At 35.1% G+C, this 25,247-nt stretch overlaps 1 protein-coding gene across 3 annotated transcripts in view; it reads right to left on the reverse strand.

The window, feature by feature from the left end:
* Positions 1 to 25,247, reverse strand: part of tbc1d22a (TBC1 domain family, member 22a) — a 175,825-nt gene that overhangs the window by 23,515 nt on the left and 127,063 nt on the right. For 2 of the 3 annotated variants that reach the window (XM_034024634.3, XM_034024635.3), the window contains one exon: positions 15,577 to 15,672. In XM_034024634.3, coding sequence (XP_033880525.1) covers positions 15,577 to 15,672 — 96 coding nt within the window. Of the gene's footprint in view, positions 1 to 15,438; positions 15,483 to 15,576; positions 15,673 to 25,247 lie in introns of all 3 variants that reach the window. The other variant, XM_059027176.1, reaches the window with a different exon arrangement.

The following is a 25,247-nucleotide window of genomic DNA, read 5'->3' on the forward strand; positions in this document are numbered from 1 at the left end:
ACAATGTAATGTCTTTATATTAACCGTTTCTTTAAACTAAAATGATGTTGTTTTTTTTCCTTTCACCTAAAAATGCTGACAAAGAATGATAAATCTCCCATAAAGTTATTAAAATGTAAAAACAAAAAACAAAAAAAAAACAGTATCACATTACAGTTCAACATCATATGTCTGGCAAATTTAATGAATCCCATGCTGCATATGAGAGTTGCAATTCATTCTACAAATGACTTTTCACAACTCATAACAATAAATTGCCTTCGCAAATTAGCATAAGGGCAGAACAGAACAATTATGAAATGTGAATATGCTCTAAAGAGTTATCTGGAGGATTAAAATATGTTTTAAATATATCTTCCTTTAAGTGATCATTTAATTTTATATAGTTAAAACAGGCTTAAAACATCCAAGTATTTATTTTACTGTGGTACATTCTAATTTAGCACAGTATATTATGATACTAGGATCCAGTAGTGGCTCCTGACTTTAATAAGTGGGAAGGCTAAATTATATATATATATATATATATATATATATATATATATATATATATATATATATATATATATATATAATATGCAATAAAACATTGCACGTTTCAAAAAAGTATTTCATAATTTAAGAAATGTAATACAGTAATATAGTTGTAGGCAATACAAATACAATAAAACAAGGCAGACAGGATGAGCAAGCTTTTTTTTTTTATTTACTTTTAAAAAATTACACGTAGGCTTGGCTTCCATAGCCTTATGACGAGCCGCCACTGCAAGGATCACAATCATTTTGATGTTTTAATTATTCGTTTGGAATATAAATATTAGTAATGTTTAAATAATTTAGATCAACAAATAAAAGGCACAGTGTGAAATCATTTTAAACATAAAATATATGTTGTTTAGATGATGACCAAAAAAAGACAAGTATCTGTTTTGTTGTTTTTTTTTATTAACAAAGGTAGATTTAAAAAGGTATACTTTTATTTGGTATCTTTACTATTCGATCTCCATTTGGCAATGGCGTGTAGTTCAATTAGTGATTGTTCATTATTATGAAATTCACCCAATGGGTAAAACCAGACACACAATGCAGCTAATATACATTTCAGTTGTCTACATTAGTTTTAACTATGAGTGCATATGCATGCTTTTCTTCAATTTTTAATCTATCACTATGGGCATGTGTAATGGGGAACCTACTGGTATAATAAAATGGTTGTTCTAAATGGTTGTCACACGTTAAGTCCAAATGCTAGTACAGGATTTAGGTGAACTACTTGTAGTAGAGGCTTAAATCAAGTTCTGTCCACTCATCTTCTTAGCTCATTGTGGAATCCTCTGGTTTCTACTTGTTCTCTTACCTGCAGTTCTTATTGAATTTTTTGTCAAGTGTAATAGGACTTTTGAATTTTCCTCTCCACTGGGCAACCATGAAAATACCAAGAGCTAGTACAGTTAAACATATTGATTTCCATTTGTTATCATAGAAGTCATTACTTTAGCTAAATAGCACTACTGTACATACTTGTAAACATTGGTTTTACCACTTGCAGTTTCCAGTGAGTTCAAGTCTAAAGTAAGGTGATTTAGTCCAAGATTAGTGCAAATCAGTCTGTAAAACCAGTTGTAAGACATATCTAGGCCTGGAGTAAGTTATGTTCATATTCAATGGCTGGCATTTTAAAGAAGACTATAGAGAATAAATGTTATAATGCTATAACTAAAAGATTGACTTTGACATATTTATCAAGCAACAGTTGTGACTAGTATGACTATATAATACTGCGTACTTGACAGTGTACAGGTATTGACACACACTGCTGTTACACTTTTCAATAGGAATTAATATACTGCAAGACGGTGAGTTTCCATACCAAACAGTTAAGTTAAAATATTCAAAACATTTCAATCTTGTTTTGTGTTCAGATTGCAGGGGGTGAATAATTTGTGAACATGAAGAACCACTCCATCTCTAATAACACTCACTGTACTGGTTGTAAACAGTAGCTGTTTAAATGCTATTAGGTCTTGTCGTGCTCTGATGAATGTCTTCGTAAGCTTCTGGGCCTTTGGGAGCACTACACATTTTGACTATTTTAACAATTGCATATTTCACTAATACAGCGGAAATATCCAGAGATCTAGGAAATATATGCAATACAAAGCTTTTGCAGTTTTGCAATTGGATTTATTTACTTTGGGTTAGGGTAGGGTGACTATTAATACAATTGTAATAATTGAAAAAAAACATGTTTATTATCTATAATTAATTATGATATTCATTATAATTAGAGCTTCTGTTTTTCAGGTTTTATTAATTGTATTTTTCAATGCTTAATTTGAGCTATTTTCGAGTTTTATGTAAATTGTTTTTTTCGGGGCTTTCGTTTTTGATATACTGTATGAAATTAGTGTTTTCGGTTACTTTCCAGAATGTTGAGCTTTTTTTTCTTGAGTGTGTCAAAACATGTATAGTAACTTGACAGTACTCGCACACTTAAATTGTACCTTCTTTCCTTTGATGTCTTCCACAACGAAATCCCTATGGTCACGGGCACATTCTTCTGGGGTTTTTGTGTGTACGTATTTTTGTACATTTCGCCACAATTCTTAAATCCTCCATGTCTTAACAGCAATAAATCTTTAAATCCCGCTAACAAGCCTCAATACTGATTGTAATCTCATTTTAAAGCTCGCAAGCGGAGTCTCCAATAGAAATGTAGGAATGTCCTGTTGCTCAGTAATTGGGGACGGTTTAAAGTATTCAGAACTAATCAATGATAGATACTAGTCAGGAAGGCGGGACATTGCCCAGCAGCACAGGGAAATGTATTTATTATTATTTTTGTAGTAGGTTTTATTTTTTTTAAATGTGAAAAGGGTAAAGTCAACGTGAATTGATTAACCATTTCCACAGTTTTTCCGGTGTTTTCCGGTGTTTATTGGCTAGCCACCGATTTAATTTTTTTTGTATCGGGGGTGTTTTAATCAGATTTTATCGGTTTGAAAATCAGAAGCCATAATTATAATTAGGGCTTTAATTTTTCAGTTTTTATTTTAGATTTGGCCTGGGGTGTTTTTGTCAAAATCAGCTACTTTTGGGGATAAAAAGTAAACACCACTCATATACACTAAAGTTCGGTTTCTAATACTCATTATTACACACATCTAGCATATGTAATTATAATTATAAAAAGGTTAACTTAGTATGTAGAAGTGCAGCCCAGTAGGACTGAAGAAAGAAAAACCAGGTCCCATAGATTAAACCCAAAAAGCGCAAGCCCTAATTATAAGAGAAATAGCTCTTTCAAATACTGCTGTTGTTTTAACATTCAACTGTGCATGCAATTTATCCTACTTGTTGCCATTAACGGTCGCGTGCTTTCTGTAATTATCTTGTGATATATTCAGTTGAAATGTATATTACAGAGGATGTAGAAATAATGATTTAAACCTTCCCATGTATTAATCAAATCACAGCATAACAAGGACATGATAAACAAATACAATGGTTTCAGTTTAATTTCTGAAAATTAAACTAAACTGCAACATGATAAGTTCATTATTTAATAAACTAAACTGCAACATGGTAAGTTCATTATTTAATATTTGGTTGACAAAAAAAAAAAAACAGACTAACATTAAAACGCTGTAATACCATACAGCTACTGTAAGAGGTATTAATAGCTGTGTAGCTAAGCATGGTGAAATCAATGTGCAGCAAGTTTGTTATATCAGGCTATCCTCATGATTGTTATATTTTTGTAAGATATATTAGTTTGTACATTAAAATTATCCAAACAGACCATTGGTAACTTGCCTTGTTGTGCACTTGTTTTCTGCCAAGTTGTCACAGAGAAAATGTGACAATCACCTTCATGGTATCTGTATCACAAGAGTACTTTGCATTGTGTATTGGTCGCATTGTAAATATTACAATAAATTTCTGTATTAGGAATGTCATATTAACAATTTTACAGTAATAAATCATTAATATGAGGATACTGATTTGGTCCTAATTATTTCGGACAATAATATAAGAAACCGCTCATTATATTTTTATATTAATTAATAGAAACACAAATAATAGAATACCCATTTGTCTGTTGTGATGGTAACCAAGCATGCAATTCAGCTCAAGCTCTAGCATGAAGCAGGATTTTCTGGTGCTCAGAAGTGGATGTCCTATGACATAGTTTAAATGGACTTGTGTTGCTTTGCTTCCAGTGTCATTTGCTTTTCATTTGAATGCAGTGTTCAGATTAATTTTCAATGTTTTTTTTACCTTGAAAGTTCATATTTTGCAATTATTTTGTCAGATACAATGGATTACATTTTAATGTGATTACTCTTTTTTGTTATTCGTTTTTTGGTACCGTCTACTTTTCTTAAAGTTTGGCTAATTGCAGATCATAAAAAAATTATAAATCAAAACAAGCCAAAAACTTTTGTGTTAAAAACCTTAATGGATACCCCCATCCCCCCCCATCCCCGCGGGTATTCAACAATTTGCAGAGGAAAGCTAAACTATAAAGAATATGAATTATAACTGAGTGTAAAAGTGAACTATTTGAAATAGTTTTCCAACACAAATAGCTGTGAGAATTGTTTGTAAGCTTTTTCCTATGTTATTCTGACCATACTTAAAAATTGCTTATACAGATCTGTCAAAGATCAGAGCTGTGTTCTTCATAAATATTTTCACTCAATTCTCAATTCCGCTTTTCAAGCACGGATCAAACTTACGCCAAATGACACGATTTAAGGCCATCCTATTAAATGTTAGCTTTAATTGTAAACCTGCCACTTGTGTCTCCCTAGGCACTGCATGAGCCAGAGAGCTCATTTTATGATCTGTACAAAAGCAAAATTAAACTCAGATTCTGCTTTACCCAACCCCTTCAACAAATATGAAATGCTAATGGCAGCTTTTTGAAAATGAATTAGTATTTGTTCTATAAACTGACTGTCTATATGATGTGCATAGTAATAAACTTCAGAGATTTACATTTTATGCAGAACAATGCCAATGTGTTGCTATTCAATACAGCAGAAATGTACTGTTGACCCCCAATGATCTGTTGCTGCAATCTCTTGTACAGCTCATTAAAGTGCAGGCATCTGAGAATTGAAGTAGCAGCATTACAACAGTGATAATTATTCAAGTAGAAATTTACTTTAAATCACACTGATTAAACCCCATTCAATACAGGTCAGTATAATGCCTCAGCCAGATTCCATTGTTATTGCCTGTATCATTCTTAATTTTGCAAGCTTATTATTCAGTGCCAGTTCATCCATATAATCTTTAGAAAACAATTTAATAACAACCTGGGGAAAATCCAATCATGCAAGGCACATTAAACAGCAATGTTTTCAAATGCTGCAAAACTAAAATGAGAAACATGGTTCGGGACAGCTGATGAGTGACTCAGAAACAGGAGAAGGGGAATCTATTTCGTTCCATTGCTTTAATCACCTGGGGAAGACAAAGAGCACATGAAACTGACACTAGTTGGTTTATAATGTGGCATTATATTGAAGTTAATGGCCTTGACCTGATCACCTGAGCGTTTAGAAATTTGAAAACCACTAGAATTTTTATAGTTTGTTCAATTTAGTGGCTAAAAGGAGGGGGGGGATGCATGGAACCAAACAGCTAGATCCTCTTCTAGCTGCTTCTTCACCAATAAATTAGAGCAAAACATTAATGGAAATTTTGTAAATAACATAAAGAAAATGTGTCAAATCCAGTCCCTGCAAATTTCTCTTACATAAGACACAGCAGTTGCAGAAACAACTGCAGTATCATTAAATATCTAAAGCGGTAGCTTTGCGTCTATATACTTTGTGACTAAACATTTCTCAACAGGATTTCACAGTTTGGCAAATTATGTAAAAATCTCAGATTATGAAATTAAGCTTGACAGATAAGAAAAGAAGAGTTTCAGATGTTTCTAATAAAGTACAAATTAAAAAGATGCACATATATTACTTGCTTTAGCAATCCATTAATATTAAATGCTGTACATCAAGTTTTGCCATGCATATTCATGACATTTTTTAATTAAAAACCAAACTGTAAATGCTCTTATAATGACTGCGTCATCACAGATTTTATGCTCCTCACATTTCATTTGTGAATGTGTTGCTGAGTCTCCAGCCTTGCATTGTAAGAATCTGGCAGACAAAGTCTTTAAAGGCTTGATGTATGGTAAGTATCCAAATTCAGGCCTTTCACGTCATGGTTCAAAGATCTTGAATGTTGAAGGTGTGACATTGAAATCAAACTATTATAACCGCAGAGAACATGGTATTTGTTTGCTTTATGTCCTGTTTTTGGGGTATAATCTCCACACATCTCAAAACAACACAAAAAACTATAACAGCTTTTCCTTCCAACTTTTTTACTTCAAAAATAGTCATATGCAGGGGATGATGTGTAAACAAAAGGGTACCAGCTCTTACAATGTAGAAGGCATTGCATTTTTGTTTATAGACCTAATGTACTGATGTTGATTTACAGTAGCTACCATGTATGCTTCAAGTTCTCATCGTATTGTTGGTTCAGTGCCTTGTTGGTGTTGGTAGCTGCACTGCTGGTAGACCTTTGCCAAGCAATGTTTTAACAATCTTCAGGTTTGAACAATAACAGTGGCAGGCTGCCTAATCTGACGAACAGGAGCGATGACACTGTTGTTATTAAAAGCTCTGTTTTCTTCGTGTTTCGCCGTTTGGGGTGCAAACAAACTAGTCATTTTCTTACTCACAGAGGTTGCATCCTAAATATATCGTTACAGCACACTTTTGTCATTCAATTCATGGAACATAGGCTCCACATTTGCAAACTATAATTCTCGCCTGTCGCACAAAAAAGTACTGGATCTAGGATCCAGGGTGATCCAGCTCAAATTAACTCCTGATCATATGTTACAAATATTGTATGTAACAAGTTATTTTCCTTAGTATAGTATGTAATATACAGTAATGTATAGATTACAATGCTAGGTTTAAGATTTTAGCTATAGCTCAGGCACCACTTGATACTCACTACATTAATAATGGACTGTGACAGAACACTTGGTGTGGAATACAGCAGGGCAAGCATTCAGGCAGAACTATGACCACATCAACCTAACTGCAGCTGCCACAGAAACAAGCCCCACTAATAGGAAGTCAAGTTCTGTTTTAAATGTCTTGGCTGGTATCATACCTTTTTCCAGACCAAGAAATATTTAAAAATACATAAAAACTTTCAGAATTCCCCATCATTTGGAAATTAGCAGTCCAACATAAAAAAAAAAAAATCACCATTCTGGACTCAGCAAGATTAGGAGTCTTTCAAGTTTTTCACCGGTTAAAGGCTACTGAAGATGGCAAGACATGAGCTTATTGACAAAGTTCCACAACTATGAAATACTAGAGGTACCTGTCAATTAGTCTAAATTTACTGTAATGGATGTATCTGCATGAAGGAAAATTGGAGAAGTCAATAAAGTGATTTTTAGTACAGTCACACATTTTACTTCATATCTTTCAACACGTAGACAGGTTTTCCAATTTTCTAAATTCAGCACATTTCAGACAGGATTTAATTTAATTTCTACCATTGTGGCAAACAATTGCTGGTGCTGGGGAGAAGCTGGTTGCAAAATGTATAGCACTTCTTATTGAATCCAAGTCCTTTAAGGATTGAAAGTATAAAAAATGAGTTTAAATGAAAGTATTGCAACAATTTTGATATTAGAGCCAAACTGGGCTCTCCACCAAATATGTGTTTTTCTTCACATTGAGCAAGGTTTTAAATACCAATACAATGTTGTGAAGATTCAGGGTCTCAAATCATTTAAGACCTAGATTTGACCAAAAGATTATGGTAGTCTCAAATTACCTGGGAAATCCAATACTTGAAAAGTGAACCTGTTAATGCTAATCAAACCAGTTCCTTATAAGTTGGTTGAGGATTAGGTCCTTTAACAGTGGACCTCTGCATCTTTGCTTTTTCCAACTGCAACCACCAGCTGGAGTCTGTGAGATTGCTATTGTAGCCACAGTTGCAGGCTAGCAGCTTGAACACAAATTACACAGTTGCTCTTAGACATAGCAGAGGCGATGAAACACAAAAGGCAGAGGAAGTTGTCGGTTCTTCTCTTGAAAACCAAGTTCCAAACTCATTCTCTCTCTTGGGTTAATTATTCCAATTAACCCTCCTTTAGTTAAAGCTTGACATCAGCTCTCTCCAATTTGTTAATGGAGGGTCCTTACATTTATACCCTAGGGGTGGGGTATCAAAGATAATTTTATTGTCCAATAAAGTTGCAGGTTTCTATCTGATAATTTACACAGTCCGTGTAACACTTAATATTTATGACACTGAACTTTATATGTTGCAAGTAGTAATTTGTCCTCAGACCCAAAACATGTGTGACATAATGTTCCAGAAACATTCTCAAGCTCAGCATACTTTTTAAAGATTTGCAACAACATTACCAACATATTTGAAGCCTAGTTACTTTTTTATTAAGGTGCAGGCAAAAATCACGATTTTTTGGGACCAATACACCAATACAGATATATATATATATATATATATATATATATATATATATATATATATATATATATATATATATATATATATATATATATATATTTTTTTTTACATTCATATCTTAAATTTGCAATTAGTGGAAATGTGTTCTAGGTAATAAGTATTCCTTTGTATAAATCAAAGTGTGTTTTACGCTATTAGACATCATTAACACAACCTGTACTTCTCTCTTTCTGCAAATCTCTCTCAAGAGTACGATTCTCTTTAAAAATGAATCATATTTAAAGGTTAGGCAGGTGATTCCTGGCTTGTAACTTTTTACATTATTCCAATTAATATTTAATGAAAAAGCAGCTTCAATGTGATGATGGTTCATACTGATACAACCCAGGAAAATGAAGCTCTTCTGTTCTTTTTCTAAGCTGGATTTCAGTGTTTCTAAAATACCTTCAAAACAATTAGCGATTCATTCATACATACATACATACATACATACATACATACATACATACATAGTAAATTTGGCAATCTATATTTGTCAAACAAATGAATGGGTAGTTTGTTTTTTTTTCGTTTTTTTCTTTAAAGTGACCAATTATTATTTTTCCCCCAATTTGGAATGTCCAATTATGTTTTTTCTCCTCACTGCAGCGAGTCCCCACACAGCACAGGCGTTCTGAGGGTGTACGAGCGTCATCCAATCTCACAAGCCTAAAGCCAGAATCGCTTTTATGCCGAGCAATCCAGAGCAGAGGTGGACGGGCTACCGATCCCGGAGAACAGAGATCAGCCCTGCTTTTTATCCACTCTGAATGTGCGCAGTGTCTGGTCAGTAGGTTTCGCTGTTGTACGATGAGGAGAATACGTTCCTGCCGGTTTCCCACCCCCACCCTGGGAGCGTCAGAGCCAATGTGACGCCACCTTCGGAGTCCCCAGCAAAGTTCAGCCTCTTTGCACAGCCCTGACAGGGATCCTGAATGGGTGGTTTTAAAAATGTATTGAAGATGATTAAGAAACTAAAAAAAATATATTAAATTACATGCTTAGGATGACCACAAGAAGCAAACATCTACTGTCCAAGAAGATCAAATGATCAAAATAGATTCTTTAATGTTTACTAATTACTGTGCGTTAAACAAAGTATAGAAATGAGTGACATACCACACCGGAGAAATAACTAATCAATTGTAAAAGATACCACTAATACAAAAAGTATAATCTTGTAGTACAGTCCCTGCATTTATAAACCAAAAATCATTAATACACTATTTAGCATCTATACATTAATAACACAAACTACTATTCAAAACCTATTTGAATTTACCATTTCTAATCTATAAACATGACGTAATTATAATAATGGATTAAATCAAGTAAAAGGTGCATATTTTTACCTTGAAATCATGCATTGAGAGTATTACAATTACAGTCAAGGGAAAACAGAACAAGGCTGAGTTTATTTCACTCTGAGAATACAAATAGATAGCGTGATAGGTGGCGTGGGATATTCACTGACAGACAGGTAGAGACACAGTAAGTTGACATTGACATGTTGCTGAACCGCAGGACTTATTTTCAATAAACACAATGGAAACTGTTTGATGCTACCAGCAATGGTAAGTCACGGGTGACTATCCTAGTGTATACAAAATCAAAACTAAACACAAAAACAAACACAGCTAAAAATAAAAGACTGCTTTGCCCTACTCCTACGAAGTCCTGCACTTTTCAATGGGATTTAACAATCCCTAAATTAATTCCTTGTCCTGTATAAAAAATAAAAAAAAAATGAAAACCCTAATCCCGGTTCCAGAATCAGTGAAACACGTTTTCTTTTGTTTTGAAAATGTGTACTTCAAAATAAAAAATTATAAAAAAAAAACGTTATCAAGCCAGAACATCAGTATTAATAAACATTCATGAATTGGTTGCTGTCAGATTCTACAATGTATCCTTTACTGTACTGTTAGCGAGTGCATCTGACTCTGAATACATAAATAATAATGTTACACAATTCTGTGACATAAATACATGATCACAGAGTGACTGAATAATATTAGCACGAACCATTAACAGGATCTAGACTTATTAAATTTAGGCTACCCATGTAGCCGAATCATGAAGACCAAAAAGTTAAAAACTGATAACATTAAAATTACTAAGGCTACAATAAAAAATAGAAGTAAAAGGTTTAAATAAACTGTACATTGCATATTACAATAATTAAGGTTTGTAATTATCCATCACAAATATTGGTAACTATGTTTCTTTCCAGAGCTTCAATGTACAAAATATAGGAAAACGTTTTTTCACTGAAATTATCTCCTAAATATATAATCCTTAATTAATGGCTACCTTGTATCAATGAGAGATACACATAGTTTCCATACAGGAAAATATTTATCAGTAAATGGTGATTATTGATACATTATCCTGTGGGTACATAGGGGTACGCAGGATGACTCACAAATGCAAAAAAAAAAATAATAATAAGTAAAATTTGAATTGATTTATTATATATTAATTGCTAAACCACTGGGCATAAATATTTCATTTTTGTTAAGCAGCTCAAAGGTTACAGTCTGTCTATAATTTTAAAATGATCACCTATTTATCGATTAAGAGGATTTCTATATTAGGGTGGGTGAAGCAGGCGTCTGGTGATTAAGTACTGCTCATGAACTTTGCGGGTTTCATCTCATCGTATAATTGAATACTAAATCAGTAAAGCACAATATTTCTGCATTTTTTAGAAGTATAAATGATCCCGTAAACATAAATAATAATAAAAAATATGTTGACGTTTTTTGCTTTATTTATTAGGCGCAGCAGTATTTTAGTAACAGCAATAGCGGCTGGTTGAATTTGTTTTCGGTGCTTGGTATAATACTGTACATACAGACTATCCTTGTGTATCATTTATCAAGTCACAAATGTCTACATTTCTTACTTGCAAAAGAAAAACAAAGGAAGAAAACAATTAACTGATGCCATACCAATGCCATACCAACTCTGAAGCCATTATAATAACAGTATATAATAACACAATAATGATTTTTTAGTGGCGATAACACAACCTAATAAATTACTCTGCTATTATCTTGCTGAGCACATCGATGCAGTTTTGTACAGCAGTCCGTTGCATATCCGCCTGCCATGGGACCAGATTAAGGGCGGATATACTAAAAGGCGGATAATTGAATCATGTTTAAAATACCATTATACATACATGTAAGCACTACACAATGCATACAATTTATGTTTTTGGATTTAACTAATATTAAGGATAAACCCCTTGTTTAGTAAGATACTCAGTATTGGTGCAGTACAGTATACATTTCCATTATTGTCGGCATTGGGAGTTTGCAAAAAAAAAGTAGTTTTCATTGGCTAACAATATAAAGACTAAAACACAGAAGTAGAATACAGAAGTGACGTTGTGCAATATAGTACTGTACATACTGTACTTACATTAATGTGTTGGAGCAAAGAAGTCTTGAATGTGGGTTTGTCTGAAGCTTCGTTTTTTCGCTGCCATTGCGATCAAAGACCGGACGAGCAAAAGCTGAGTAGTCTCGACTTCAGGTTGCTGCTCCAGCCAGTCCAATCCTTTCTGAAAGTACTCCATTGCTTCACTGTGGGAAACGGCTGGTTTTGTTTCATTGTCTTCGTCCTCACTTTTTTGTTTGTCATTGTTATTTCCATTTACCTCATCCGCAATCTCTTCATCATCTTAAAGATGACAGGCAGGATCTGCTTCATTGCACCTCACCCACTGTTGAATTTCGTCCCCTGTAAGCCCTCAATATTGAACTCAGTTTCAGCAGATTTGGGTTCTAGTACATTTGGTACATAATCATTAACTGTTTCATCAGACCCCAATTTCAGTTTCTTCCAAACATTCTGTAGTGTGCTTTTCTCATTGTTCTGCTACCAAATAGATAACGTCTTTCACTGTTAACTTCTTTACGTTTTCAATAGAAACATCAGGACTTGAGTGAAGAAAAGACTAGCATTTTGCAATGGTACCTGCGTTTCGTGGCTTCAATTATACTGTTGTCCATAGGCTGAATTAATGCTGTAGTGTTTTTCAGTAAAAACATGCATCGTATTTCTCCATTTACCAGGGTTTCTGCTGCTGGATGAGCAGGGGCATTACCTAAAAGCAGAACTGCTTTCGGTGGCAGGCCCAGCTCCTGTAGCTTTTGTTTTATGTTAGGCACAAAATGGCTGTGAAACCAGTCATGGAATATATCTCAATCCATCCATGCACGCTTTTGTGACTTGTACACTACTGGTAAAGCAGCCACGTTCACATTTTTAAAGCACCTAGGCTTTACTGCTGTTCACACTAGAAGAGCCAGTAGGTGATGGGAGCCAGTTGCATTAGCGCACAGCATTAGTGTTACCCGTTCCTTTGCTGTCTTGAATCCAGCGGCTGATTTCACCAAAGGTGTTGTCAGGATGAGTGTAGGCAGGCATTTAAAAAAAAGCCCTGTTTCAAAACAGTTATACAGCTGATCTCTGGTTAGCTGATGTGTTTCTATCATGTAATTCTGAAACGAACGGCTCTACTGCTTCTGTGTTAGCTGAAAGTTTTTCACCCTGCACAGTGAGCTGCTTGATTCCATGGCAGCCTGGTTGAAGCTTTAAAGTTTGAGTCACCTGATTAAATACTTTTGCTTTGTCACATAAAATAGCTCCTGAAATTGGAATTCCCTCATTCCGTGCTTGAACAAACCAGGTAAACACAGCTTTATCCAATTTGTCGTCTTGTGGGCCTCTCGCAACCTTCCGTTGCTTGCATCCATAGAAACTGTCGGCACCCAATGCAAACTTTTTAATCTCTGAAGCAAACTTTTTTTTATATCTGTCACAGTGCTCTTTCCAATCCCGAAATCTTCTGCTATTTTTTTCCCTGGTAACTCCCTTTTCCAGCAATGAAAGTATCTCAAACTTTTTTTCAATCATAAGCACAACTCTTTCGCTTTCCAGTAGCCATTTTGCATTTGCGCTGTACACATAATTGATGTTGCCGATACATCTGGCCAGGGCAGGTAAACGGTCAGGGCAGATATGTGATGGACTACTGTACTTAAATAAATGAATAAAACACCATTAAATAAGTAAGTAAATAAATAAATAAATAAATAAATAAATAAATAAAAATAAGTGATACAATCGCAAAACAGGAACGATTAAACAATTTTAATATTTCCGACCGGGACAAAAAATGAAGACTGTTTTTGCTCTACTTGTTTCCTCAGAAAATGAACTAAACTGTGCACGAAATGTTTACTTCCGAGTGGTGTTACCTGGGATAGTTTGTTTCCTATGTGCAAAAGGACTGAGTCCAGCAGTTGTTCACATTGAGGTTTAGCAAGCGAACCAGACTCAGTGCATTTGCCAAACGGACCAAGACCACCTCTTAAGGTTTGTTTGTTTCCCAAGCTGACTTTGTTGTTCAGACTTCACACCAAACGCACCAAACTGCAGACCAAACCCTCTAAACGGACCCAGTGTGAACACAGCCTAAATGTCGCTGCCCTCTGGTTTAGGTTTTTGTGTTCAATTTGAGTCTTGAAAATTCAGCAGCCACACGGCATGAAATTCCAGCTTAGACCTAAGGATAACAGTTTTAAGTCCTTCTACTTTAATGTCTATACTACTCAAATGGAAACGTGTGTGACTAAGTACTTCAGTGACTACATATATGATTTCATCCAGATCCTGTACAAGCTACCTTTTTTTGGGGGTCAAGTAGAATGCTGTCTGTGTAAGACATATTTGAACTAATCTGCAGATATCAAATAAAGCATGAAAAAACCAAACCAGCAAATCACAACACAGATATCAGAGGGAAATGTTATCTCTAAACAGGGATTTATTATCAGAACTATACTATCACATTTTCTAAGCCCTAAGGACTACTGCAAAATATGATTGCCACAATGCCAACACATTTTATCTGAGCAGTCAAATGACCACATCACATCCACCACTTGTTTGGTACTTTATAAACCTACACTGATTAAATACTGTATATCATTTGCAGGAAGAAATACAAGCACATTGGACTCAGACAGTTTCAGAAACACATATTTAAACCCACAGCAAGGTAATGAATATCTCTTTGAGCTGCACCAGTAACACAATTTATCCATGCCTGTGAACCTGAATATGAATGTAAAATCAGCCTCACTGCACTGTTACTGTGGACAATGTGAAATCAGTGGGCAAAGCAAACACAATAAATCAACTAAAATGTAGTAAGAAGTAGTCAATTAATTTAAAATCAGTCAGTGAACTTTATATTTTCTACTTGCTACCTGGTAACTTTGTTAAACCTTAGGATAAAAAATGACTAATACTGTAAAATAAACATTTAATAAGAGTGCATGTGCACAGAACAACACAGCTTGTGCCAAAAGTCCAAAGGGTCATACACTGATAACAGAGGCACTCTGAGGTTTCAATCTCAGCTGTGGGGAGTAATGACTTACAGCCTGCCGTGGGGTGCACTGCAGAGTAAAAAATACATAATGTCATCAGATTTGTTAAGGGCATTTTCAGGCTGGCTGGCTGTGGTACTCTATTGATGTATTGGATTGGGACTATGGGATTACTGGTGTATAACCATAAAAAGCTTCCATGAACAGAACAGAAAATACACAGGAAAACACCTTCTTGTTCTTTGGTTTTTTGCTAAAAAGTATTTATGTATTAAGTTCATAATGCAGACGGATTAAAAAAAAAAAAAAAGTAACATCAGAAAATTAACACTTCTTTTTTTTGCTTTTTATAAGATTGCTTCTTCCTCCTTAAAAATAAATTTGCTACTTTAGGTATTACAGATCTAGGATACATGTTAAAACACAGGGCCAATGTCACCTTAGCACAGCTGCTGTCTTCTTTCTAATGCAGTCACAATGACCCTGTGAAGTGAGAAGTTAATAACACTGTAGCAGTAAAGCAAACTTAAAGTGGACCATGACTGTTGGAATAAAAAAAAGAAAACTCTTTACTTACTTGAAAATCTTTTTCCTCTAAAATTTCTTTCCTCCACCTGACAAGGAAGGCAGCACACACGTACAAGTGGAAGTGTGAAAACCCCTCTGGCTCAGCCTGTTAGGTGGGGAGATAAAATGAGTTTGTACATGATGTGAATATGAAGCATATTCATAAAATACTGGGTATACAAACAGACAAATAACGGACATGTGATAAAAACTAAAACAATTAAAAATACAGAAACAATTAAATGACATTGAACTTTTTAGTGAATTAACCCAATGTGCCACTTACAATTCTACACAGTACACTATTATTTTAACTTCATACTTAATGTTTTTTTTTTTATCACAAAGCTAATTTAAATGAAACCCGCAGAATAACGTATTTTATAAAACAAGTGTTAAGAGATCTAGCATCAAAAAACGTTTACATATTCAATACATATTCATATTCATTCAAATCCAATGACAGAATGACCAGGAGAATCACACTGTTCCAAAGTACTAAGCGTTTCAAAGCAAATGTAGAACTTGATCTGAGAAAACCACTTCTATGAGTCAAGCTGTTATAAAAAGGCATCATTTATTTTCCATACATTATAAACAAGTCTCTGGATAAAATCGTTTTTGAGTAGAAGATCAAGTTAAGGTGTGTGTGGGGGGGGGGTTTGCTTTAAAACAACCCTGAGCACAGTTTGGTATAAATCGGAGGGGGCAGGGTGTTAGCTGTTCGGTGATTTGACATGGAATGACATTACTTTATCTGAATCTGAAGAATCTTACCCTCACAATTACAAAAGGAACCTCTTTATATTACATACTTCAGCAAAAGTATATGTCCAGTCTTGTATTTCTGCTTATATAGGGCAGCAGTGTAGATTAGTGGTTAGAGCTCTGGACTCTTGACCGGAGGGTCGTGGGTTCAATCCCTGGTAGGGGACACTGCTGCTGTACCCTTGAGCAAGGTACTTTACCTAGATTGCTCCAGTAAAAACTCAACTGTATAAATGAGTAATTGTATGTAAAAAATAATGTAATTGTATGTAAAAATAATGTGATATCTTGTAACCATTGTAAGTCGTCCTGGATAAGGGCATCTGTTAAGAGATAAATGCAGATCACTGCATCTCACTTCAACTGATAAATTACTTAACATCTGCAAATGTACAGTCCTCCAACTGGTATATGCATAATGGAGGTCATCTTAGGAGAAGTAATCCCAGTATGTAATGAATAACTATTTCAAACAGAGAAACACACAAAATAAAATAACTTCTTCTGAATGTTTTGGAGGTAACATATCTCCAACATAACTTTACTCTTTTAAGTAACACAGAGAAGATGAAAACAAATCACTTCCTAAATTCCTCTGTAGTTGATAGTAGGAAAGATGCTCTACTGTAGAAGTTGTTTTTCACCATACGCTCTTGTGCAGACCTGTTTTGCCACCTGAGCAGCACTTCAAGTGTTGACTTGGTTTCAATTGATCTACATAATGACAAAGTAAACAGGAATGGCTTTAAAAATTAAACATCGGGTGTATTTACTGCAGATGATAGCCAACCCTGGCAGCGTCCCTAGAAAGGGTTCACATTATGGTGACAAAAGTTAGTGGCAGTGCCTAAGCCTTTGCTGTGGGTTAAAATGATATGTATTGCATCACCCACACACAAACAGCTGAACATGAGCTGGGGGGGAAGCCTGGAATGAGCTGCCACCCCCTCTAGAAATTTAAAGGTAGTAATTTATATTGAATAATTACTGATTGTATAAAATGTGTAGTTAAGTTAACACTATTTCAGTTAAGGCACTGGAAATGTAATATGTACACATTTTACAGAGCATTATGGCATAATGCAGGGAAGTTGTTTTTTTTTTTTTTTTTTTACAATCCACACTCTTTACCCCTTTTTTCTGATCTGCCTTTTTTGCATTTGTGGTCAGTTTTATTTTGTCTTCCTTGTTGTTTCCAAAAAGAGGAAAGTGCAATGTTTATATCTGTGTATCTATCTATCTATCTATATACACATACTTTTGCTTGAGGCTAATGATCACAATGGAAAATCAATAACCGTAAACTACCGTAGTTTTCAAAGTATAACATGCACCCATATATATTACTGAGGATGTTGAAGAGGGATGCATTGAATGTATGTGCCACACTTCCGGCGAGTGAGGTCTGAGTGAAGCAGATAAGCAATAATATTGAATGTCCAGACTAGGTGTAAGTTTTGAGTAATGAGTGGGGATGAGAAAAACAACAAAATAAACACATAGGTCTTCAATCTTCATAAAGGAGCATAGGCAAACAAACAAAACAGTTGCAGCACACAAAACTAGCACCTTCATGCTTTTGGGTCTCCGGGTCCTTCCAGCATCAAACTGTTCCCAAGACTGATTGGGTGAGGGAGTCACACTCAAATAGGGCCCCTGACTCCACCCCCAGTTACCTTTAACCTTCAATTATTTCTTTATTTTTATGGCCAATCATTAAAGGCAATGCTGCTCGTCAATAATACAAAAAAACAAACCACACACATGATTTTCTAATTAATTTCCCCATTATCCCCTATGGGGAACTTTACGCCAAGGCGTTCTCTACAAAGCCTTTTGAACCGCCCGGCTAACTCTCTGCTATTAAGTGGACGATTACTAATATTGTTTTCTTTTGCAGGATCTGTCTGTCAGACCCGGACTACAGCAACATGGACTAGACAAACAGATGAGTTATTTTCTTTGGTTAATTAGTTTGACATAAAACAAGATATCCTTAAATACTACACATCAACTAAAAAATATTTAATGGTACAGAATTTGTATACAGAGATAAGTCAGCTGTAAATAAAATGCATAATGTAACAAAATTGTTCTTTTGCTCATTTTCAAATGCAACAAGAAAATGGACAGTATAAAGCTCCATTTAACCAGATATGTATTTTTCCTGAAGTACTATATATATATATATAAAAAAAAGTTAATCTAAAACTCACATTTAATACTTCCTGAAGCCCTGCAGAGAGAGAGAGAGTTAGTAGCCTACTGTATACAATGGAATGTTTTGTACCGATACCGGGGTGGCTGAAACAGAGCCCGTCTATAGGAACATGTAATACAGCAAACATTACAGGAATTACAAAAAGTGCCTGCAATGAATCCCAGTGCGTTTTACACAGATGTACGGCAATATGTCCGAAAATGACAGTGTACATTTAGCAGCTGGGAAGTCTGTATCATTTATATCTGTCTTAATTTTCTATAGTGTTGCAAGTTAGTTCAACCTATTCGACACATTTCCAAGCCAGTTCAATCTCAGCAATGTTGCGGTCAAGCTGGAAGGTCTTTGATTTGACACAGAATGACCCAAAACAGGTCTTAAAATCAACATTAAACCCATCAAGAAAATGAAACAGTACTGATTGACGTTTTGATTACTTTTAATTGGATTGCATATGTAGAACTTTGACAGGAATGACCTTCAAACAGTCGATTATACTATTTTTAATAGGTTGTACTGAACATGATTCTTACTGGCACATGGACCATAACAATAACTTGTACCGTCACTATTAAGCCACTGACAATATTTACTGATGTATGAAAGCTGGTGCTGATCCAGCAGTGGGCATTATCAAGCAGCAATATACCAGGCGTATAAATTAATTTAGTATAAAATGTAGCATTTTTTAACATATTAATTTATGTAAAAAATATGTTGTTGTACAATTTACTTTTTAATAAGGTCAAGCATTTGTAAATTGGTACTGTATAACAATTACAAGTTATCAATTTTTCACGGTTTTCTGTTTTACAAATTTAGTATAATAATTGTAGAGTAGTAAGGCCTATTGTGCAGAAATTACACACACACACACATTTTGGGATGGCCTGTTGGGAAAGAAGGCTTACTCTATGCCTATTATTTATTATTATTATTATTAGTATTATTATTATTATTATTATTATTATTATTTATTTCTTAGCAGACGCCCTTATCCAGGGCGACTTACAATCGTAAGCAAAACATTTCAAGCGTTACAATACAAGTAATACAATAAGAGCAAGAAATACAATAACTTTTGTTCAAGCAAAGTACAAGTTTGACAAACCACAATTCAATAATACAGCAGGTAATAGTGATAATAGTGATAGTTACATCAGGATATGATTAAATAGTGATAGTTACATCAGGATGTGATTAAATACAAAGTACTACAGGTTAAAAACTTGGCAGAAAACTTTTTATATAAATAAAATAAAATAAGGCAGTTCTTTGAACTATATTGTCATGTTCTGCTGATAAATTCTATTTACAAAAATCAGTTAACTGCTGCCAACTAAGACATTAAGGACTACAAGGCACCTTTTCATAATCCAGATAATTAATCTTTGGAGTGCACTATTTCAACAAAATCTTGTTGTGGAATGGCTGAATCCCTGCACATGTAAACAGTATTATTTGTATTATGTCGTTTTTCTTGTTTAAAACTTTGAATTCAAAAAGCAAGCTAGACTCTCGTGTGTTGCTTGTCGGCTGTTTGTGTTGACATGGAATAACCCAGCACTAGGGAAACTATAGTGGTGGCAATGTGTAACTGCAATTGGAGTGCATTCTCTGTGTAAAATACTGTAAATAAACCTGGACTCCGACGCAGTGTTTCAATTGCAAACCTCTTGTTTCTCTCATATCTCTCACAGCAGAATCTCACGCCTCTATTACAGTACATTTCCCCTCAGCACTGCAGAGCTACAATGCAAAGGTAAACACTAACAAGCTCAATAGAACTATATCAACAAAACAATTCACATTTCAGACATCACGGTCTGCAAAGTTATTGCGGAATAAATTAAAACCAGATCTGATAGAGGACTTGTTTACTTAAGAAGCAGGGCTATTAGTGGTTTACATAAAACATTAAAAAGTGTACTTTTTACGAACAAGCCAATCATCAGTATGTGACTGGATAGTAAGTATTGCCTTTTAAAGAACTCTAGTTTGTTGTACCTCACTACACTTCATAATACCAAAAAAGTAGTTAATTTTGTTTTTTTAGTAAACTAGGCATATGAATGAGTACAATGTGTCTGATTATGTATTAAACTAATTCTGCGGCTCACCTTTTGAATTGCGAAACTGCCTACCTCATGTATCATTTTAATTATTTTTCTTGCTCTTCCCTGGAGGAACTGGTTGATGGGAACTTAATTAATGGATACAATAAAGAAAAGTGCTCATCTTCTTTCAATACATTCTGAGCACCAGCCTCATTTACAGGCTCCTTTTCTTTTCCAGACAAAGGGATGGATGAGATTGCTGAATGAAACTGTTAACCCGTTAAAAAGAAAACAATTACACATATTTTTCTGGGTCTTCCCATTATCATATCTTTTTATGGCATTGTTACCGTTACATTAAAAACTATGGAAAATGCGTGCATCTGGAAATTCAGCTGTACTTGTTTTACAGAAGGGCACTAAAATGAATGACATTATTTTTCAATTACTTTTTTAATCTTACCTTGCGGGCTAACAGAATGTTTATTTAACAAAATGGGGCAAATCTTGAGAATTAAACCTGAAGTTCTCCACAAAGCTCTTATTAATCATCTTTGTCTCTAGTTCCAAGAAACCCCTGCATATTATGTCCGTGTATACCAAGGTGTGGCAGGGCAGAGGCTGACCGCTATAAATAGTATGGTTTTGTTTGTAACTGAACAAGAGATTACAGGCAGTTGCAGTGATTGGTGGCCGCCACTAGGATGCCAGCAGGGAGTTTCAATTTAATTTAGATAATTCAAAAGAATGTGCAGCAGGTGGCCAGGTGTCAATTGAAGAATTGATTATCCATTAACAATGGTCATCTGCCTTTAAAAAGAGGCTGAAGCACCAGTTTCTTTGTTCTTCTTTTGTTTGTTCCTATCCTTGTGTACTAGGGTGATGATTCATGCCAGGGTGGATAGCCAAAGATAGGGTGTTTAGCGGGACAGTTTGGGACTGTTCAGGCTTTTCAACTCACAACCCAATGCATCCTAGTAAGCGTAGCCCTGCTTATCTTAAAGGAAAGAATGGTACCTGAGACAGGTAAAACGTACCAGAATGCATTGGGTTGTGAGTTGAAAAGCCTGAACTGTCCCATTGAACACGGAGCCATATGTCACCTTAGCCAAGGAGAGTGAACCGGATGGACCAACCAAGATTATCACTGTGTGTGTAACCGGGATAATTGCATGAACATTTGGGGTAGGGATTAATTTAGGGGACTTTAATCCCATCAAAGTTTATTTAAGTTTGTGTTAGGGAGAAGGTTCCTGAAGCAGGACCTCCTTTTTAGTGGGAGCAGCGCTGAGCTACTGGATGGCAAACTTTGTTTTTTTAGCTGTTTTTCCCCACTGTGTTTTGTTTTGACTTTTGCCACGTACATGTTTGTACATATCATTCCGCACTAGGGATATCATTGCTGGTATCCTAGTGGCGGCCACCAATCACTGCAACTGCCTGCAACCTCTTGTTTATTAATAAAATCTGGACGCCTGAGCGGCGTTTTGAAGCTCAAACCCTCTGTGTCTCTCTTTTCTCTCAGCGGATATCCACACAGTAACAGTACACCCATGTTACACAAGGAAATTAAAAACCATAAATGAAATGTAATCCATGCAGCAGCTATACTTTATGAGCAATATGAGGGCATTGACAAAATTTACAGGTCAAGAAATTGGTTATTATTTGTATTATAAGAATTATGCACAAGTTTGGTGTGTTATATTGTAGTAAATCATCAAATATAACAGACTGATGTTCCTCTATACAGCTCATTAGTTCTTACATCTAGCCCAGCAATTAATTGTGTGTCCAACAAAGTAGCCAAACTTCCCTTTTAGACTCTATAGACTTAACATATTAATCTAATTCTAGCGTCATGCCACAATAAATACAATCTTCTTCACTACTTTGTCTTTGCACTGCCCTTCATCGTCTACACTGAGGTTCTGTCGGAATGGGATCTGGGCTAACATCTTTCAGAGATAAATGGCAGCCTTTTCTTTCTCCTCGGTTTGTGCCTGACATTGGCTGATAAAATTCAATATGCTGCATTGACTCATCCAAAATCAGACTGGCCAAGACATATACTGCATGTGGACTGGGCTGGATCCAACCTATAACAAAGGGATTAGTCTTGTCCCTGGTTGGCTTTAGTTTAAAAATAAGCAATATGAGTGCCTTTTATATTTTTTAGACGTACAATAGAAATCAGGCGTTACTTTTTTATTTTTACATTCTGTATAGTTTAAGACTGGAAATTAGTGTGATAATTTGAATATTTCTCTATATTTCTATTTAATTTATTGAGGAATGCTATGTTATACATCACATGTTACACACGAGCTTAAGTCATATTTTAAATTAGATTGAAGCTGTTTTTCAATAAATAATCTGATACACAATGCTATTAATGACCTTCTAGGTATATATCAGTCTTTAATATACCCTAATGAGTTTAGGTTTATAAATTAAGCACATTTTGCAAACAATATCCCCAATGCATTCTGAAAACCTATTTGGTGGGAAGGAAATGCATTCTATATGGTTTATATCTGTGGCATGCAGCATACTGCATATCTAAACATAAACCACACAGTGGTGTCATAAGTTGTTTAACAATCTTTAACAAACTATCCTTACTGTTGTACAAGGACTGCACTGCTCCATAAATATATTATAATATTGCAGAGTACTTGTGCTATTACTGAGCAGTTTGCAACTTCAGGACATAATACTGCAACCGTTCCAAGTTTTAGGGTTTGGAGCTAAAATGAGAAAAACCTGCAGCCAATTGTAACCTGTTTTTTAAAAGGGTTGCAATGCAAACAATCATTCAACTGTATTCTGTAATACGTTGGCTAAGCAAAGCAGTGGTAAAAAGAGCATCAAGTGTGATTGTGATTGATGAGCATTACAATGCATGTCACAAAAAATTAAATTACGTGTAGTTCAGAATTTGTGCGTTGGAACGTGGGATGTCAGAATTCATTTTAGTGAAAAATGAAGGAAAGTTGGCTATCATAGCAGGGTTCCAATCCACAATCCTTCTCTTTACCCAAAAAGCACAGTAATGTTTGCATATCAAGCAGTACAAGGGGACACAGAGTCTCAAACTATTTTGCATAGCACGAGACAGACTTTGTTCATCTGCTCCTGCTTGCCCAGTCACCTGAACTTCAACAAACCTCTAGTTTGTCATAACTTAGGCTTTTTCTTGTGAAGTCTGCTGACTGAGTGCCCACTATCAGCCCTTAAATCTGACTTGCAACATTTTTGACAATTTCCTACGGATCACACCAGAGGAGAAGTGTGCTCAGGGTCACTTATTTTCATAGTAGGTTATTTGTATCCTTCTCTGGGACATGTACTGTATGTTAATTGTTCTGATTTATTTGGACAGTATATATAGTGTATCTACACCAAGGGCAAGTTCATCATGTCTAGATTCTAGGAATTCCCCTTTGCCTTAAACTGATAATTGCTGTTGAGCATATCAGGGTTATTTAGCCCAGCGGGAAATGTGTGTACTTCCCAAGCTGCATTGGACTGTAGTTATATCTAATTAAATAGATTTGTTCTTAGTGCCAATGGATTAGTGCTGAAACTGCTGGTCCATATCAATCATTTTCCACCTCGCTATAAAGTTAATATGTTTATAATTAAAGCACCATTGAATTATAATTGTGTTCACTATTGTCACTCACCTGTTTAGTCACGTTTTAAGATAAAAAAAGAAACTTAAGAAAGCAATCACCCTCACATCCCCACTTTATCCCCACATCCTCACCTGTTAACACAGACTTGCAAATACTAACCTGACATCAGCATTAACTGTGATGTACAAAAAATACTGTAAGATGAATGCATTTGGATGAAGATAAGAAGAAAAATGTCTCTGCAAATGTCTCTATACAGACAAAAAAAAAAAAAAAACACATTGTCAACATGGCAGCCTTACTAGGTCAGAGATCAACGTCATCATCACCAACACTTTTAAAATGCATTGTTTACAAAGCCCTGCAAATATGAAGGGGATGCATCCAGTGCTGAAAACTGTCGCTGCTTGTCAGGATTAGTGTGTCAAACTGACTGTTGCAGAAAATTGTTATGTATGTTTTTCCCCCCCATTCTGCTCTCAATGCCTTTTGTTCATATCTTTCAGGCAGAGAACCTAATAAAGTAATAAAACACAGTTGTTAAGTGTCACTGTTTTATACCTTTTAGACAACGAGCTGCTCAGTTATCCTGATTAAGGTCAGGGGGTTAGGTCAATAGACAATCACAACCACAAAATCATTCAGATAAGTCTTTCACATGAGTAGGCTTACCAGTTGTATCACACTTTCATCTATCAAAGCATGAAGCTCTGAGTCTTATCAGACTGGATGATTGATATCAGATTGAAACAGCACACCACTTACGGCACCCATTTTATAAAATGTTATCACCACCCGTTTTTTTTTTTTTTTTTTTTTTTTTTTTAGTTTAGCTTTCAAGTAACTAAAGCAATTGATGAATTCAATGTTTATTTTTAACATGAGTGCCTATATTTTACTGAGTAACTGAAAATATGTTATACTCTACCCCAATTGGTCAGTGCATTTCCAACTGTTTGAGGCCTCCAGAATAGCATAGCATAGCTACTGTCAT

Source organism: Acipenser ruthenus, chromosome 7 (genome assembly GCF_902713425.1).
Source record: "Acipenser ruthenus chromosome 7, fAciRut3.2 maternal haplotype, whole genome shotgun sequence".
NCBI lineage: Eukaryota > Metazoa > Chordata > Actinopteri > Acipenseriformes > Acipenseridae > Acipenser > Acipenser ruthenus.